Source organism: Callorhinus ursinus, unplaced genomic scaffold (genome assembly GCF_003265705.2).
Source record: "Callorhinus ursinus isolate GAN/ISIS: 27379988/994484 unplaced genomic scaffold, GSC_fseal_2.0 scaffold9, whole genome shotgun sequence".
In the NCBI taxonomy this organism is placed as follows: Eukaryota; Metazoa; Chordata; class Mammalia; order Carnivora; family Otariidae; genus Callorhinus; species Callorhinus ursinus.
The window spans coordinates 53,192,027-53,211,429 of NW_027397071.1; the positions used below are offsets into that span (position 1 = coordinate 53,192,027).

Genomic DNA, 19,403 nt, shown 5'->3' on the forward strand with positions numbered 1-19,403 from the left:
AATCATGGATCTGTACTTCTGAAACAAATAATGCAATATATGTTAAGAAAAAAAAAAAGAAGAAGATAGCAGGAGGGGAAGAATGAAGGGGGAGTAAGTCGGAGGGGGAGACGAACCATTAGAGACAATGGAGTCTGAAAAACAAACTGAGGGTTCTAGAGGGGAGGGGGGTGGGGGGATGGGTTAGCCTGGTGATGGGTATTAAGGAGGGCACTTTCTGCGTGGAGCACTGGGTGTTATGCACAAACAATGAATCATGGAACACTACATCAAAAACTAATGATGTAATGTATGGTGATTAACATAACAATAAAAAATTATTTAAAAAAATAATAAACTTTTCTTTTCTTAAGCCACTGAGATTTAGGTATGGTCTCTAACCACAGCATAACATGGACTCTCCTGACTAACACTGTAGGTGAGGTCATTTCATTCATACTATAAAATAGAATCCATATCTCTTTAGGGCACTATCAAGAAGCATTCCTTTTCTCAACCACTTTCTTACTTCCCCTTCATTAAAGCAGCATTATCCTAATCAAGCCATGCTTAGTAGCTGGTGGGGTTTGGGGCACTAAAAAATCCTACATTTACACAAGTCCTTCTTCTAGGCCCTAAAGCGGTATTAGGAAATGGGGCAGCCTTCCCGTTTTTCCCACAAGCATTCCCACAAGCATTCAGGCTTGGTGGTTGGCATTAAGTAGATTGGGACTGGGAGGAGGGTAGCAACTGCACTGATATTTATTGAGAATATAGAGTGTGCCAGGACCTATGCTAAGTGTTTTATGTTTATTATTTGCTCTTCCCCAAAACAGCAGGGAGGTATTATAACATGGTGGATAGTGCATAAGCTTTGTAGCCAGACTGCATATGTTTAAATTCCAACCTTGCCTAATTGGCTGACCTAGGATAAGGTAATTAACTCTCCTCTACCTCAGTTTCCTTAATTGAAAATAATACTCCCAACCTCATAGAGTTATTGTGATGATAAATGTGTTAGAAAATATAAAACACTAAGAAGAGGGCCTGCATATAATAAGTGCACAATAAGTACCACTTTGAAAAAAAAGAATGATATAATTGTTATCATCCTCCTTTCACAGATTAGGATACTAAGGCATAAATGCTAAGCCCACTGCCCAAAGACATGCAATAGTAAATGATAGGGTTGAGATTTGAGCCCAAACCTTCTGGCCTTGGAGTCAATACTCTGAATTCTTCTACCACAGCCTCTTTGAGGCCTTCAGAATCACTAGGCAAGCATGTTATAAAGAATATCCATGCTCCATCTGGCTGGGTGGAGGAATGATTAGACAAGGTAACTTGTGATGATCGTTTCAACCTTGAGATTCTGTGATTTAGAGATGTTCAAACCTAAAAGCAAGTAAGGTTCCTAACAATCCAGGACAGAGGTGGCCAGAATGCTTTCTGTGGTTTCGAACTTCTCTGTGGTCATTCTCTAGAACCTTTGAATACAGCCACATTTTTCCAGGCCTCTTGTGTTATACTATAAAGATTAAAACCCATGTTCCAAGGAGAAGATGTAATGCTTTAGAGTCACACAGATATGAATTTGAACCATTGCTCTACCATTTATTTGCCACAAGACCATAACTTGGGCAAGTTATTCAACCTCCTATCTGGTTAATCACTACCAGATTTCTGTACTTTTTAACTTTCTGGATACTAGCTATTCTCCAGAGCTTAGGGCTTTTCCAGCAATTCATGATTCTGCTTTTACTTCCTTTCTCCCTGTGCAACAAGTTATTTGTTCAAATGTCTCCTAACCCAAACTAGGCCAACCATAATTTTCCCCTAGTAAATGGACTAAGAAATTCTAGGTGTACTGGTCTCTTGAATGGAAATGATGTAAACTCATGAATTGTTATGGGTGACTTTCCTTCCTCTGGTCTTGGGATCAGAAAACAGCAATGCATAGTAAAGAATAATTGATGCTGATGCACAGAGAGGAGCAGAAACAAGGGTTAGAAAAAGAGAATTCTTCTCCATGTCCCTGACTGGGTTAGAGGGCTGTTCATTTCTGCACTTGAGTCACGACAAACACGCCTTTTGCTAGAATTTACTTTAGTTGAGTTTCTGCCATTTACCACAAATACTCCTGTCTAATCCAGCACTCAAGACCAGATTCCTTATCAGCAGAACAAAAAAAAATGACATATCCCTTATCGAATCATTATTGAAATTATATGAGTGTCTCCCTCAGTGACTGGCACATAGTCAATCTTAAATAAACAGAAGATGTTATCCTTTGTTAAATTGTGGTTACTTAACATTATCATTATTATACTATTAAAAATTACCCAACATGTATTTATGATCATGTACTAGGTACCAGCACTGTGCTTAGAACTGGCCACATAACGAATAAGACATTGCACTCACCATCAACAGGAGCAACTCAGCAGGGGAGAAAGACCTTGAACCAGTAATTATAGTGAAGAGTTGTGGGTGGTAAGACTGCTGGTTTACTGAAGAGAGCACACCTACCTGCCTGGGGATATTGAGTATAGATAGGTTCACAGAGTTGGTAACATTTGACTTTATCTTCAGAGTTAGAAACGGGACCACAAGGAAGACATTTCAAGCAAACACAACCACCTCTGCAAAGGCATAAGGGATAAAACTTATGGAAGCTTTCAAGAACTGCAGGTAATATGGGGCAGCTTCAGTTAATTAGGTGGGGAGAGAGAGAGAGAGAGGGTGGGAGACAAGGGTAGAGAAGTGGGCAAGACCCAATCAAGGGAGCTAGAATAAAGGGCCTGCATATTATATTAAGGAAGTAAGGCTAACAGCAACAAATTCTTACCAGATACCAAACACTGTTCTAAACATTTGTTAATTCCTTTTGATCTTCCATTATTGTAGTTAAAGTTACAGATTGCCTGAATAACACCATCCTAAGTACAGAGCCAGGTTTGGAGCCCAAGCAGTTAGGGCTTGTATTGGGTTGAATTGTGTCTTAGTGTTAGAACAAAAATACCACAGATTAAATAACATAAATAACAACCACTCATTTCTCACAGTTCTGAAGTCTGGAAGTCCAACATCAAGGAGCCAGACAATTCAGTTCTGAGAGACGGCCTCCTTCCTGGTTTGCAGAGGTATGACTTGTGGTGCCTCACCGGCCAGAGAGAAAGGGAGCACTCGTCCCTTCATTTCTTCATAAGGGCACTAATTCCATCATGGGGCCCTGCCCTTATGACCTCACTTAAACCTAATTATCTCCCAAAGGCCCCACCTCTGATACCATCACATTGGGGATTAGGAATTCAACATATTAATTTTTGGCGGGCCACAAACATTGAGTTTACAGCAAACTCTATCCCCTCCAAATTGAAATCCTAACCCCCAGTATCTTAAAACGTGAGCTTATATGGAAATAGGGTGATTGTACAGGCAATTAGTTAATGACGTTATCCTGGAGTAGAGTGGGTTCAGATGTGCCACAGGGAGAACACTACGTGAGCAAACATAGAGGCTGATAGTCTACCAGCCAAGGAATGCCGAATATTGTCAGTAAACCACCAAAAGCAAGAAGACACAAACATGGAACAGATTCTCCCACACCACTCTTAGAAGGCACCAACCCTACTGACACCTTTTTGGACTTCTAGCCTCCAGAATTGTAAAATAATAAATTTCTGTTGTTTAATTCTCCCACTTTGTTGTACATTGTTATGGCAACCCTAGTAAATTAATGTAGAGCCCAAAATTGGTGCATCTAATGAGTATGCTACATGATCTTGTTTCTCCAGAGCCATGACAGGGTTTTAAAAAGGAAAAGAAACTTGGCCATGTTTGCACTCTGTTCTAAAATCAGCCTGTTGTTGCTCTTTTTACCTGAAGTCCTCCATTAGTCATAAAGATCATTGGCTTGGGTCCTGTATGTTTCTTAGGGGGGAAAAATGTATAATGCTCCAAATTCTTTGCAGTACAGCTCCGTTTAATGTCAGTATCTGTCCCCTCTATTTTTTGAACAGGGACCTCAATGCAAAATCCTTCATTTTTATAGATCTATGATTAAACTGTTAAAAAAAGCGCAGTGTTTTATTTTTTTAATCTTTTTAAAAGATTTTATTTATTTATTTATTTTAGAGTCAGGGGAGAAGAGCAGAGGGAGAGAATCTCAATCAGGCTGCGCTGAGCATGGAGCCCAATACTGGGCCTCAGTCTCAGGACCCTGAGATCATGACCTGAGCTGAAATAGAGTGTCGACCGCTTAACCAACTGAGCCACCCAGGAGCCCCAAAAAAGCAGTGTTTTATTGCTTCCTATTTATAAACTCATTCTACTTTGACTTATATAGGCAAAAACAAAACATTGGAGACAATTTTTTTTTCTCCTTTTCCTTACTTTATTTGATGGTAAATGTAAAATCATGAAGTTTTAGGAGGGAGCATTCTTTTGTTTCCTTATTATAGCTATTCATCTTTCTTTGCGGAAAGAGAGCCGACTCTGTTGGAAGATGTTTCTCTGGAATCTTTCTCTGGTGACTTGTAATCTAAAGCTGTTGAATTCAAGGAAAGTTTTAACCACAGTATTTAATCTTCTGGAGACATTTATTACATAGCTTTTTGTTTTGCCTTGTTTAATATAAACCACCAGAGAGACGTTTCCTGGTTGTGTCATTTCATAAACCAGAGTGTGAAGTAGAAAATCCCAGATAAGAAGAGGCCCCTCCTCCTTAAGAATTCTACCGTAGAATCAGCATTCTCAAAGGGAACAAAAACCTTAAAGCAGTGCCTATGAAAACATTACTAATAATAATAGTAATAATTATAATAACAACAACAATGGCTAACTTCCACAGAGGAGGTAAAGAGTAGTGGCTATAAAGGTACTTCTAGAATCAGACACACCTGGATTTTTTTTGCAGCTCTGAGTCTTCCTAGCTACATTCCCTCTAAGCAAGTTATCTTCTCTAAACCTCAGATTCCTCATCTCTAAAATGAGGATATTAAGTCCTTATTTCATAAGATTGTTGTGAAGATTAAATAAGATACCAAATGGAAAGCTTTTAGCACAATGTCTGGCACATAATAAATATTCACTATATGTTAGCTGCTACTGTTATGAACAAGAATGCAATTTATGAAAGCTTATTACATGCAGGGGCTCTAAGAATATTATCTCCAATCCCGATAGCAATCTTCAGGGTAATTATTGTTTGTCTCCACCTCAAAGATAAAAGTGAAATTGCTTATTCAAAGTCATTTGGCTAGGAAATGGCAAAGCAGAGGTTCCCTCCAGTCTGAAAAAATATATCACATTTCAAATGAATACCTTCAAACTGACAGAAGAGCTGCAACGGAAAGCCTCCCTTTTGTATCATTGTGTTTCAAGTTGGCATTTATAAAATCTTTAAGTCAAGATAAGGTCAAAGGAGAGTCTTTAGTAGAATATCTGATTTGATCAAAATTGATTTACTTCTTCAAGCTTTATCACAGAATTAACAATGAAACTTAAAATGCCATTGAATCAATTAACTGCACCCCACATATGAACCTTAGCAACCTGAAGTTTGAAAGTCTCTGCATTCACCAGGGCTCTCTGGGTAAAGATTAACAAAGTTCACCTCAAAATACCTTAAGAAAGAGGGAAATTTGTCACTTCTGTATTTGGGAGTTCTAGAATCTTTCTAGCTTCAGGCATAGCTGGATCCACGCTCTTTGCTCTCATCCCCTTCCCACACTGGCTCCATTTTCAGCTCTGATCTGGCTTCTGCCTCATCGGCTGAAAAGATATTTATGTATTGACATAAATATCTGCCAACAGCCTCAATACCTTATCCTCACACTTTAGTGACCCCAACAGATATAAGGCCTCTTTGTCATCCAACACCTGTACATTGGTCTTCAATAAGAACTCTGTTTGGCCTATGTAAGCCACAGAGTGAGATCAGTTCTTTAAAGAAGTGGGTCCTTCAATAGCATTGCATTTGTTTCCTATGGCTGCTATCATCAATTATCACAAACTTGGCAGGTCATGACAATACAACTTTATTCTCTTAGAGTTTTGGAATCCAGATGCCCAATATCAGTCTCACTGGGCTAAAGTCAAGGAGTTAGCAGGGTCTGGTTTCTTCTGGAGTCCTTTTCTAGCTTCTGGAGGCCACCTGCATTTCTTGGCCCCAATCCCTTCTTTAAATCATTCCAACCTCTTGCTTTCATGGTCACATCTCCTCCTTCCTCTTCTGTAGTCAAATATGCCTCTGACTCCCTCTTCTAAGGACACTTGCAATTATATTTAAGACCCACCTGGATAATCCAGAGTAATCCCCACCTCAAGATTCTTAACTTAATCACATCTTCAAAGTCCTTTTTGCCACAGAAGATAATATTGACAGGTTTTTAAGGATTAGGACATGGATGTCTGGGGGGCCATTATTCAGCCTACCACAAGCATAGTTCAGGAAGGTATGGCAACTGGTGTAAACAAATAGTCATACTATCAGGCAAAGAAAGATATATTTTATAAAAGAGAGAAACCACAAACTACACAGAGAATGGAGAAACCGTTTTCAGCTTCTGGGATCTGACTTGGCTTCTGGACAGATAATTATAATAATGATGATAGCAAACATTTATATTGCTCATTATGTGTCAGCCATTGTTCTAAGTACCTTACTTATATAACTCAATTAATCTTCACAAAAAGTCATCCTCATTTTATAGAAGAGGGAAGCTAAGGCACAAAGACTTTAAGTGATTTGCCAAAGATCACTTTGAACTAGCACAGCTAGGACTGAACCCAAGGTATCTGATTCCCAGGTACATACTCTTGACCATTTGAGATGAAACTTAAAGAATGGATTGCAGGCTGACACAGTGAGTAAGCAGAAGGGTCCTATACAGAGAGAACAGAATGAAAAAGGCACAGAAGCAGAAAAATAAGAGACAGATTCAAGCCAGTTGGTAAACTGGGTGGGATGGAATATAGCAAGCCTGGGAGAAGTAGTGGGAGATCAAACTAGAGAGCTAGCCTGAGGATAGGTCATAGAAGACTTTGAAACCATGGACTACCTCTATGACTGGTGGGAATCCCTTAAGACCTTGGGTTCGAGGGGGCTTATCAGAATTGTGCCTTGGGAGGACTGACCTGTGAAGCCGGGCTGGAAGAGTAAATAGGGAGCTGCCCTCTTTCCTCTACTCTGAGGTACTTTGTATAGCACAGAATGTGCCTGTGTGTCTTGCTCACTAGAGAGTGAGCCCTAGAAGGGAGCTGAGTGTATCACCACGCATGTGCCAGTAGATGATATAGAACCACAAAGCACAGTGGAGCCAGAGGGTGGGAGGCAGGCAATATGGATGCTGGGGCTGCTGCAGCTGGAAATAGTAGCACCACTTCGGAGTCAATTTAAAGTGTCTTTACCCATGTTTGCTGAAGTCCTTAAACTTAACAAAAATTTTCTGGAAATTTGGGAGGTGTAGGAATATACATTTTCAAATCTAGGCTCTGTCAATTGCTTCGGTGGGGTCTTGGGTAACTACTCAACACCCCAAGCCCTATTTTTTTAAATTTTAAAATATAGGGGCACCTGAGTGGTTCAGTCGATTAAGTGTCTGTCTAAGGTCATGATCCTAGGGTCCTGGGATTGAGTCCCCCATCCAGCTCCCTGCTCGGTGGGGATCCTGCTTCTCCCTCAGCCTCTGACACTCTCTCTCTCTTTCTCAAATAAATAAATAAAAATCTTTAAAAAATAAATAAAATTATGTACTGGTAATTGTTAACTTACAAGGTAAGGATAGTTGTCTGGCTCAAATGAGGGATCTGCCATAAAATTAATTTTTTATACTCTTATTTAATTTCATCACCGATTTACCTTTACGTCTGTGTTACTACTTTTCCTCATTTTACAGATAAGGAAATTGAACCTCAGAGGAAAGAAGGGATTTATCCAAAGCCATACAGTGGAAGGGCCTGGATTTGAACGGACAAGTGCAAGATTCCAATTACCTGCCAATCTCACCAAGGGAAAATGAAGCTTAAGGGAAAGAGCGGGACAAGTGTGACTACACAGGTGAGCGAGGTGAGCTTCAAGAAAGATGCTCACAGATCTTGGAGAAGCTCCAAAGCACAGATTTGAGAACAGATACTCTTCGCCTGTCTGCAAGAGCTCTCGGGCGCCCGGCGGAGGAGGCCCCCAGCCACCCGCCAGGGAAACGGAAACTTGGTCTCCGCCCAGCAACAGCCTCTGCGTCCTTAGCGACCCGGGCAGGGCGCCCCACGAGTCGCGCCCGGTGATTGGTCTGACTCCTGGGCTCCTATCGCCCGCCCTGCTCCCTGCTGGGCGCCGCGGGTCTCGATCCTGGAGAGAAAACAGACGGAATACCCCGGAGCTGCCTGGGTGGGGAAACACCGCCTCAGCGGTAAGACCAACCCCTCTGTTCTATCCCAGGAAAGGGCTCAGGACTGATGCGCAGCTGCTCAGCAGAAAAAGGGGACCCCACAGTCACAAACTGTGGTCCTTGAAGTTTCCAGACATCTTCAAAGAGGCTGCAGGCCCCGCTGGATAGGACTGCCCTCTCACAGCAGGTCTTTCTTTCGTGCAGACCACACACTAAGTGAAGCTGGGGTCCTGGGAAAAGCGCTGGTCTACCTCAGACCTGAGCACTAGAAACGGGTCTGGTCACACTCGCTCTGTGAGTTTGGTCAAATGATACACCCTCTCTGGGTCTTGGTTTACCAATCTGTAAAGCCAACATTTGGATTAGAATGATCTCTGAGGAGCTTTCAGTCTGTGAGGGTCTCTGAAAGACAGTGATCAGCCTGGGGCCAGGTTTATAGAACTTCTAAGTTGCCCTTGGCGTCAGACCTGTATAAACACCCAGTATTTATCTAATATGGGATCTCAGTTTCAGATTCACCAGATTATTGCAGAAACACACACCAACAACAACAAAAATCTCTCTTTCCTATATACAGCACTCCTTCAGATGCATTATCTTATTGGATTCACCCTAAATCCCAGAAAGTAGAACTGGAATTATCCCGGTTTTGTAAGAAGGGAAACTGAGCGTGAGAGCTGAACATAAGATCTTCATATAACACACTAAAGCCCTGGTTTCCTCTCTGACCTCACAAGAACCCCATCTGGTATCAGGAAGGTAGAGTTTCCAAATGGCTCAGTAGACCTGTTTTGCAGACCTCTTGAGTGGGACTCCCAATTCTGCTCATTACTGATTCTATGCTACTGAGTAAATTACATAACTACATTATGCCTGTTCCCTCAAATGTAGGACAAGAATGATAATAGTAATTGAGAATATCTTACTCATGCCTTTATTAGGAATGTCAAATGAGATAAGATAGGTAAAGCACTTGGTCCTGCTGTTATTTTTGTTAATATTGACAAGGATACTAAACTGACTAATGGGAAATCAAGAGGAAGAAAGATTTACTTATTTTCCAACCCAAGGATTTGAAAGGGCTTTGAGAAGAAGCATGCCTTCTGTTTGGGAGACTCCCGGTGGATCAGAAGCAATGCCTGAGACAGTGATGAAAATCATTGGAAGTAAACACTTTCAGTACCTTGCGGAGAAGCCAAAGATGTAAGTTTACTGTTTGACAAATACCTGTTTTGCTGGGAAGATAATGAAGTCTGGGGCTTTTTTTCTTTAATCTAGAAATTTACATTTTTTAAAATGTTGTCCATGGAAAATTAAGCCATTAAGAAGTAACAGTAGAAGTAAAATAGTGTTGATAACTTCCATGCACCCTGTTTTCCTGATATTTTTCATCTTTTTAATTCCCCTTACTCTTTAATTACTTAGGCAGATTCTCCAAATAGATGAGGAATATAAGCCTTGAGACATTTATAACTATTAATGGGGTATTGCTGCTGCTTTTCATCACGTTGTAATCTACTACATGTAGTAATTTTTGGGGGGGAGGGGGAAGAGTATTAGTTAATTTGTGATGAATTAAAGGAGTGGGATTAATAATGAATCATAAATTATAAGATTTTCACTTATTCTTATTTATATTCTATACTCCTCCAAGCAGGGCCTTAGCTAGCTAAAGGGTCTTTCTTCCCTTCAAGCTCATCACAGTCATATTTGAGGAAGGACACTCAGGTATCTCTAAAATTCACCAGGTACTTGGCACAGAAGGGTATGACTAGGTCTCCCTTCTAGCATTTTGGTGGTTCACAAAAGAAAAAGAAGGCACTAGACCCGCCTTTCATGAAGTAGTCATTCCATAAGTAGCAGCAGTCAATAGGTGCCTCTCCCACCCAAGATTATGGCCATAGCTTTTGCCTTTATTTCAGAAACCCACAGACAAAACAAATAGACAAACAGAAAAGACCTGGCCTCACAGAACATAGGTGAAGAAAGTAGTGGATGTCATACCTGGCTGTCATCAGAAACATCTAGAAAATCCTTAAAATAAAGATTTGGTGTCCAACCCAAGACCTACTGAATCAGAATCTCTGAAGATGAGGCCATCGAGACCACTGTTAGGGAGCACAGGCTAATTAGCAGGGCAAATTGGTTTAACTCTCTACCATCAGTATTGTCAGCCCAGAGAAATTGCAAAGTGAGTGCTGTAATCAATTAGTAATGTCTGTCCTGGCACAGGCAGTGAGCTTTGCAGCCCATGAGTCCTGCATCTGGGATCCCTAGAGAGCTGAGAGATGTGAATTTGAATCCTGGCTCTGTGCCTTCTTGGCCTTTCAACATTGAAAAAGTGAATTAATATCCCTGGCCTCAGATTCTACCATCTCTCAAGTAAGGCTAAAAGACATGTATCTAATAGGGTTGTTGTGAGGACCAAATGAGAAAATAGTATGCAAAACCCCTTTCCAGTGCCTAGTAGTATATTCAGCATGCTCAGTCAGTGGTTCTGCTTTATTATTGAAGAATATCTTTCCAGGGATATAAGACATTTAATAAAAAAACATTAGATTAGATACATAAATTGTGAAATAAAAGACACAGTTCTGTTTCTTCTATGATAACTGTAAAAAAAAGTTTAAAAAATATCAAGATAGGTTGCTTTGTTTCTGTTTTCTATGGGTTTGATGTTACTGTTGCTGGAATGACAAAGGACCATTAACATGCTTTGCTAAAATATTTCTGTATGGTTCAAAAATAAATGATTCTCAAAAGGGTTTTGGTTGCTGAGGTAAGGACAGACCCACCACTATCATGCCATGCATGTCCCAAAATCTGTCTCTGAAGCATTTTAGTTGTGTTGCATCTATACCTTCCAGCCTGAGCCTCAAGAGGGCTTTTTCTTTGGGTTGAATCTGTTGATTCCCACTCAATCTGTTGAGTCCATTAGTAAAATATCTATGTAAGAAACATAAGTGAGGCTTTTTCTGCCTGTGGTGTCTCAGATTCATTCTTAAGGAACTGAGAACTTAATCTTCCAAAATGTCAAAAAGACCATCTTATGCCCCACCTCCCACTCCAGCTCCTGCAACACAAATGCCCACCAGGGTTTATGGGATACAATCCATTCAGTCATCTCACCTGCAACAACTAGAGGCTGGGAAGGAACCCGGGAACCAACAGTCAGGTCATGGCATCTTCTGGTATTACAATTCCAAAACCCCCAAAGCCACCAGATGAGCCACTGATGGCCTACATGAGGTATAGCAGAAAGGTCTGGGATCAAGTAAAATCTTCCAAACCTGATCTAAAGTTGTGGGAGATTGGCAAGATTATTGGTGGCATGTGACGAGATCTCACTGATGAAGAAAAACAAGAATATTTAAATGAATATGAAGCAGAAAATATAGAGTACAATTAATCTATGAAGGCCTATCATAATCCCCCCCCCACATACCTTGCTTACATAAACGCAAAAAGTCATGCAGAAGCTGCTTTGAGGAAGAAAGTCAACAGAGAGTCTCACATGGAAAAAGGAGAACCTTACATGAGTGTTCAGCCTGCTAAAATCCAGATGATCCTGATGATGGCTTTGCAGTGACGCACAAGGCCACCACCCAAACTGCCGCCTCATCAGTGAAATCCTTAGTGAGAGAGTGGTGCCAGACATTCAGTCAGTTGTCACAACAGCTAGAATGCAAGTCCTCAAACGACAGGTCCAGTCCTTAATGGCTCATCAGTGAAAACTAGAAGCTGAACTTCTTCAAATAGAGGAGTGACACCAGGAAAAGAAGAGGAAATTCCTGGAAAGCACAGATTCATTGAACAGTGAACTTAAAAGTTTGTGTGGTTTGAAAGTCGGAGTGGACATGGAAAAAACTGTGGCTGAAATTGCACAGGCAGGGGAACAGGCTTAAAAAAGGTAGGAGGAAAGGGAGAAAGAAGCAGCAGAGCAAGCTGAACTTGGTCAAAGCAGCATGGTTCCTGAGCAAGAGCAAGCTGCGAGGAAGACCAAGGAGAAGAAAGATGACAAGAGCATCCCAATGGAGACAGAGGAGACGCGCCTTGAAGAAGTGACAGAAAGCCAACTGAATGGTGAAGAAGGCATGTCTACTCCTGAGGACAAGGAGAGCAGACAGGAGGGGGTGGACAGTATGGCTGAGGAAGGGGCCCGTGAGAGTAACACCGGCTCAGAGAGCCACAGGGCCACAGTGGAGGAGCCACCAACAGACCCCATGCCGGAAGACGAGAAGACAGAATAAATGTCGCCTTGTTCGATGTGTTCTAAATACTTTTTTAAATGGAAAAAAATGTTTTTTGAGTTTAAAAAAAAAATAAGTGAAAGCCAAAAAAAAAATGAAGAAGTCTCTAAAAAGAAAAATCACAAATGAATAATGGATGGAAAACAGAAATCTTCCTGTATAACCACATTTAGTTCAGATTTTCTGCAGGATATGCGGAGAGGTTGGAATAGTATGTCAGACTTGAACGTGATCTTCATGGTATAAATCAGTGTATTAATTTGCTAGGGCTGCTGTGTCAAAGCTCCACAAACTGGGTGGCTTAGATAATACAGAAATATCTCACAGTTTTGGGGGCTAGAAGTCTGAAATCAAGGTGTTGGTAGAGACGTGCCCCCTCTGTAGCTGCCCCAAAAGGAGAGCTTCCAGGTCTCTCTCCCTGCCTCTGGTAGTCTTGTGCCTCATGGCAGCATAACTCTAAAATTCACATGGCAGTCTCCCTGCATATGTGTCTGTGTACAAATTTTCCCTTTCTATAAGAACACCAGTCAATTGGATTAGGGCCCCTTCCTATTCTAGTATGACCTCAATTTAACTAATTACATCTGCTATCACCCTATTTCCAAATAAGGTCATATTCTGAGGTCCAGGGGTTTAGGACTTCAACCTATGAATTTTAGGGTTCAATTCAGCCCATAACAACCAATCTTCTGTTTTACAGATGAGATAACTGAGGCCTTGGTTGGGCTTGAAGTGAGGCCAGTTACTAAGAACTAAGACTGGAGTCGAGCTCCCTCTCTCTATCCTTAATTTAGCCTGTACAGTTATTGACAGATGAAAGGAAAATACTCAATACCCATTTAGTAGTCAAGTTCCTCACAAAAGAGATCAATCTCTAGGCTTCAAAGAGCAAAACAAGTGTCTCTGAATTTTTCCACCAGCATTTACCTCCCAGATCACTCCACCAGACTTCCAACCTGCTCTTTCTCTCTTTCTCTAATCCATTTTATAAAGGCGTGCTCCCCAAAGGGTAATCCATGGACCACCAGCATCAGCTTCACCTGATGAATCACAGGCCCCTCTCCAGACACAGTGAATCACAATCTGCATTTTTGTCAATTCCCAGGTGACTCTATGCAACATTACAGTTTGAGAAGCCCACTTCTCGGAAGTACGGCCAGCATCATCTTTCTAAAATGCAGATCTAATGAGGTGCCGCCACCTCTAGCCTCAGATTCACCCACTCCCTCCCCCGTGGGCTTCCATAGCACCCTTAAGGGACTGTTATACTCTGTGACGATTTCCTATGCATTTCTGGCTCCTCTATTTAGCCCATGTGCACAACCGCACCCTCAGCACTAAGTACAAAGTCTTATACATATTGAAAACCTAATAAATTAGCTACAGCACAATGGGTACCAAGAAAAATAAAGATCTAGAAAGATAATACTCAGTTGCTTCCAATCCAAGTCTAAAGGCCCATGTTGCTAAAGTAGCATGCAGATATTACCATAGGACCCCTAAGTAGTAATCTTTGATAGCTCATGGAAAGCAAGATAATGCCAACTGACAGGAGACAAATATTCCCATTTTCTAAAAGGAGATAAAAGTGGGTAATAAAACCACAAAATTTGAGGCTTGTGGACAATCCCTGGCAAAATTGCAGGCCAAAGAAATAAATATATTAGTTGTGAAAACAAAAACACAAAAATGATGGTCACTAAGGGTTGGTACATGTTGACTAAAACCAGATTATGCCAACATGGTGGTGATTGAACAACTGATGTCAACATTCTGTGTTAGAGGTGGAGAGGTTGAGAGGATTTGTGTGTGACCCTGTTTTTAGTCAACATTTTTTAATCCATAACTGAAATCACTTCAGTAAACATGTAGGTAGAAGAATGCTGGAAAGCCTTGGCAGAAAAATGAGCTAAAACCAACAAGATGAAATCAATGGAGATATACGCAAAATCTGTCCTCAGATAAGAGTACATGTAAATGATTATATTGAATAAATGTTTGAGGTTTACTTGTTGTGAAATAATAGAAAATATATCTCTTGGTCTCTGCTCTCAGTTCCTGGCAGAGAGCTCCTAAAACCCTTGCAGTTTCCTAAGAGATAAGAGCACCAGGTGCATCTTTTGTCCTAATATTTGGTCTTTGACCCTGGTTCCTGACACAAAGCCCCTAAATCCCATAGGATTTCCTGGGTGATGCAGTGTCTCTGCTCTCATGAGGATACTCTCAATAGGCTCTGGACAGTTTCAGGATGGAGGCTGGTCACCAGAAAGACCAAGCCATGATTACAAACTTAGAACTTTCAGCCCTACCCTCCATCTTCTGGAAAGGGAAGAGAGGCTAGAGATTGAGTTAATGATTGAGCATAACTACATGATGAAGCCTCCCTAAAAATCTCAAAAGTGTGGGGTTCAAAGAGTTTCCAGATTGCCAAACACATCTATGTGCTGGGAGGGTGGTGTACCTGGAGAGGGCATAGATGTTCCATGCCCTTTCCCACATACCTTGCCTTGTGCATCTCTTCCATTTGGCTATTCCTAAATTATATCCTTTTATATAAATCAGTAATCTGGTAAGTAAACTGTTTTCCTGAGTTCTGTGAGCTGCTCTAGCAATTTCATCAAACCTGAGGAGGGGGTTGTGAGAATCCTGATTTATAGTAGGGCTATCAGAAAGACGGGGAATAACCCAGACTTGTGATTGATGTCTGAAGGGAGTGGGTCAGTCTTGTGGGACGGAGCCCTGAACCTGTGGGGTCTGTGCTAACTCTAGGTAGATGGTATCAGAACTGGATTGAATTGTAGGGATACCCAGCTAGTATTGAAGAATTGCTTGGTGGGGGGAAACCCACACACATTTGGTGACTGGCCGTATGTGGTAGTTGTAGAGAGTAGAGGATAAAATGGAGTGTTTTCCCCTTTACATTTCTGTTTGTGCTCAGCGTGAGCCGAGAGGATCCACGGAGGGACGCAGGAGGCCCAATGTATTCAGAACTGGATATGCCACCAGGGCAATACTGTACCTCCTTCTGCATGCCACCTTTTAGGAGGGACCCTGGCACACTAAAAGTGTGGGCACTAAAGGTGTAGCATGATGGAAGGTCCAGGGTATGAACTATGGCTTAGGGGAACATTTACAGAATCTGGGGATTGAATTGTTAAATAAAAGAGGAATTGGGTCCATTTCAAGAAATGCCCATGAGTAGAGATGCTTCCAGTGAATAAAGGTGGCCTCTATAGTTCCTTCGAATGCCAAGAATCAGTGACCCAAAGCACTTCATTCCATAGTTACATTGCTGTTGGTACAGTATTGTTCAATACAGGGGAAGCTGGCTACAAATTTTTATGGGAAAAGGTAGCAGATATTTGTTATAATGTGTGTTGATGATAGCCTAGAAATAAAAGTTTTGGTGTTTTCCCACATGATTATCCTGGAGCCCATATTCTGTTATTTTTTGATCCCTCAAAGCCCTTCATATTAATACATTATTTTTTTTCTTTCTTGAACTTTTTAAAATCACTAATGTTAACAGTTTTAGAAATTAATGCATATATGGAATTCCATCAACATCCTTTCCACAAACATTGAGCACCTACTGAGTGCCAAGCCTTGGAATACAGCAATATATCTAAACTTCTAATGATGGAAGACACATAGTAGACATATGAATAATGACTGTTCAAGTGAGCATAGTGCCGTGAGGAAAAATAGGGGAGGATCATAAGGGTATGTTCAGTCTCGAAGGGTGTTCCCAGAAGGCCTCTTTGAGCAAGTTATTAGTTAGCAGTGAGCTGGCTAGGAGTGGTCTGACTTCAGCCTGGAGGGCATGACTCACTGGATTCCAGCTTTCCATAAAACCAGCAGTTCTAGTTTCTTCTTCCTGCTCCTGCCTCCAAAGAAGAGGCTGCAACTTCCCACAGCCTCAAGTTCTGCAAATATTAGACATCTGGCTTTCCCAGCAACCGCTGTACACAGCACCTGGTACAAACCGCACCTAAATTGACCACCTGGAGCCCAAGCCAATTTTTTTGTACAAGGCTGCCTTATGCTCACTTCATAAAAAGTGAGAGAACATGGTTTTCCAGGAGCACAGTACCCAGAGATCAGGGTACCCACGTAGCTGCCGCTATCCTGCCCAGGAGGAGGTTCAGCCTTTCCCAAGTGACACCACAGGTGCTCGCCATGATCCTGGTGCCTCCACAGATCTGCTCAGAGAGTAAACCACGCAAATCCCCTGAGGAAAGAACATTGTGGGCAGAGGGAACGGCGAATAGAAAGCCTCACGACATGTTTAGGGGGGAGCAAGGAAGCCAATGTTGGTGCAGCAGAGTGCACAAGGGGCGAGGGGATAGGAAATGAGGTCGGAGAGGCCAGCAGGGCTCAGATCTCGGGCTGTGTGGACCATGGTAGGAACTTAGGATTTGTTCTATGTAGAATGGGAAGCCATTGGAAAATTGTGAGCACCAGAAGTCACAGTCTAAAGGATGGTTCTGGCTGCTGTGTGGGCGATAAATTGGAAGAGACCTGAGTAAAAAGAAAGAGACTATTTAGGGAGTCATTATGGTAATCCACACAGGAGATTGTAGAAATGACCAATTATAGTCTCTATAGAAAACCTGGATAAAACTTTGTGATTTAAGAATTCAAGTACCCTACTCAATGAATCATGGAAGACTACATCAAAAACTAATGATGTAATGTATGGTGATTAACATAACAATAAAAAAATTAAAAAAAAAGAATTCAAGTACCCTACTTATTCCTTTTTGAAAAGAAATAACTGATCATAATGCCTTATCTTTGTTTATTGCTTTTCTTGCTATATAATCTGTATACCTTAATATCCAGGAACTCAATCTTTCTTTAAAACAGAGCAACATCAGAGCACACACTATTATATCCATTTTCACAAATTCAAAGTGATGGAGTATTATCTTAAAATCATACTTCTTTTATGCCTTTTTACTACAGGAAGCTGTTTCTTTATTAATCTCCTACAAAGTGTTGCAAGACACAGGCATAAAACCTTCAGTAAGAGTATATGGCATTATGTGAATGAATGCCAAATCAGTGATATAAAAAAAAATAGGTGTCTATCAATCCTAAATATTTGAAATATTAACTAAAAATATTTTTTAAAAATAGAATAAAAATAAACAGAAAAAACAATACACTATTTACAAGATTTATGACAGGGGAAAAATTAATCCTCTTAATGTATGAAGAGCTCCTGCAAATCAGTAGGAAAAGGATGAGCAGCCAGCCCAGTTTCACAAAGTGGCAGAAGATCTAGATGGGAAATTCACAAAAGAAGAAATAAAAATGAACATTAGATATGTGTGTGATGGGGGCGGGGGAGATTCAATGTGATTGGCACAAAAAAAATTTAAACAGCAAGGAGACATTATTTCTACCAATAAAACCAGAAATATTTTATAATGGAAATATCCAGGGTTGACAAGGATTTAGAAGAAAAGAGTACTCATATGCTATTGGCTTTTAAGTATACTTTCAGAAGCCTTAAAAGTACGTGTACTTTGTGATGAGCACTGGGTGTTACATGTAAGTGATGAATCACTAAATTCTACTCCTGAAACCAATATTACGCTATATGTTAACTAACTAGAATTTAAATAAAAACTTTTAAAAAAGTGTATGTACTTTGGCAGAAGAGCTCTATCCATGACTCAATTCTGTAGAAACAGTTATAGATGGATATATGGTTTGGTTTCAAAAATTTACATAATAATGTACAAGCCAGGTCCAGTAGGAAACAGATCACCTAATTCAGATGAGGTTGATTCAAGAAGGGTTTGTTTATAAGAGTAGGAGAAATGTAAAAGCTGTAGCAGGAACCACAGGCTTGCAGAGGCAAAGTTGTGACCAGCTTTCAGTCTGCAGAAATGGAAAGAGGAGAATGCTGCCGAGGAGGGAACACTCTGTAGCTCAGGCCACCTTGAGAAAGGTAATGACCTTTGAGCAAGAAACATAGGGACCTTAAGGCAATGTTGAAGGACAGAGCCATCTTCTGCCAGGGCTACGTATTGGCCAAAACCAGCCAGAATCAGAAGGCATGAGAGCAGATCATTAGTCCACACAGATCAGCTTCCTGGGGTAAGGAAGGAGGCAGGGAGCTAGCAGCAAAGGAATATGTCCAGTAAGACAGCAATATTTAAATTAGTAAAAACGGGGGAACAGTAAATGTTCAACAAAATAGGACCAGTTAAATAAACTCTTGTATCTGCATGCAATGAAATATGATTAAGACATTTAAAATGTTCTCACAGAGACATAAGTATCAATGTGTAACAATATCTGCATTAAATTGTGGACTGGAAATTCTTTTAAAAGATTATAAAACAGTATAATCCTAGTTTGGTTTAAAAGCAAAACAAAACAAGTTCCTGTGTGCCTATGTGGAAATTTTCTACAAAGAGATAATATAATACCTTGCCACATTTAGTTTAACCACTTATAATTTTGAGGAATCACAGATTTATACTTGTGTAGTACCTTTTTTTAGAACTTAATTTTTTAGAGCAGTTTTAGAGTCACAGCAAAATCGAGAGGAAGGTACAGAGATACCACATACACCCTCTGCTCAGATTAATGCATCAACTCCCCGATTATCTGCATCCCCCACCAAAGTGAGACATTTGTTACAGTTGATGAACTCACACTGACACAGCATGATCACCTAAACTCTATAGTTTACATTAGGGTTCACTCCTGGTGTCCTACATTCTAAGGTTTTGGACAAATGTACAATAATAAGTATCCATCATTA

At 40.8% G+C, this 19,403-nt stretch overlaps 1 protein-coding gene and 1 pseudogene across 3 annotated transcripts in view; both read left to right on the forward strand.

Annotated features, from left to right (window-relative positions):
- The first annotated feature begins 7,941 nt into the window (after positions 1-7,941).
- Positions 7,942-19,403, forward strand: part of CUNH1orf87 (chromosome unknown C1orf87 homolog) — an 80,253-nt gene continuing 68,791 nt past the window's right edge. For all 3 annotated transcript variants that reach the window (XM_073896013.1, XM_025871892.2, XM_073896014.1), the window contains exons 1-2: positions 7,942-8,390; positions 9,440-9,572. In XM_073896013.1, coding sequence (XP_073752114.1) covers positions 9,466-9,572 — 107 coding nt within the window. In that variant the 5' untranslated portion in view covers positions 7,942-8,390; positions 9,440-9,465. The remainder of the gene's footprint in view (positions 8,391-9,439; positions 9,573-19,403) is intronic.
- On the forward strand, positions 11,364-12,619 carry LOC112824045 (SWI/SNF-related matrix-associated actin-dependent regulator of chromatin subfamily E member 1 pseudogene; annotated as a pseudogene).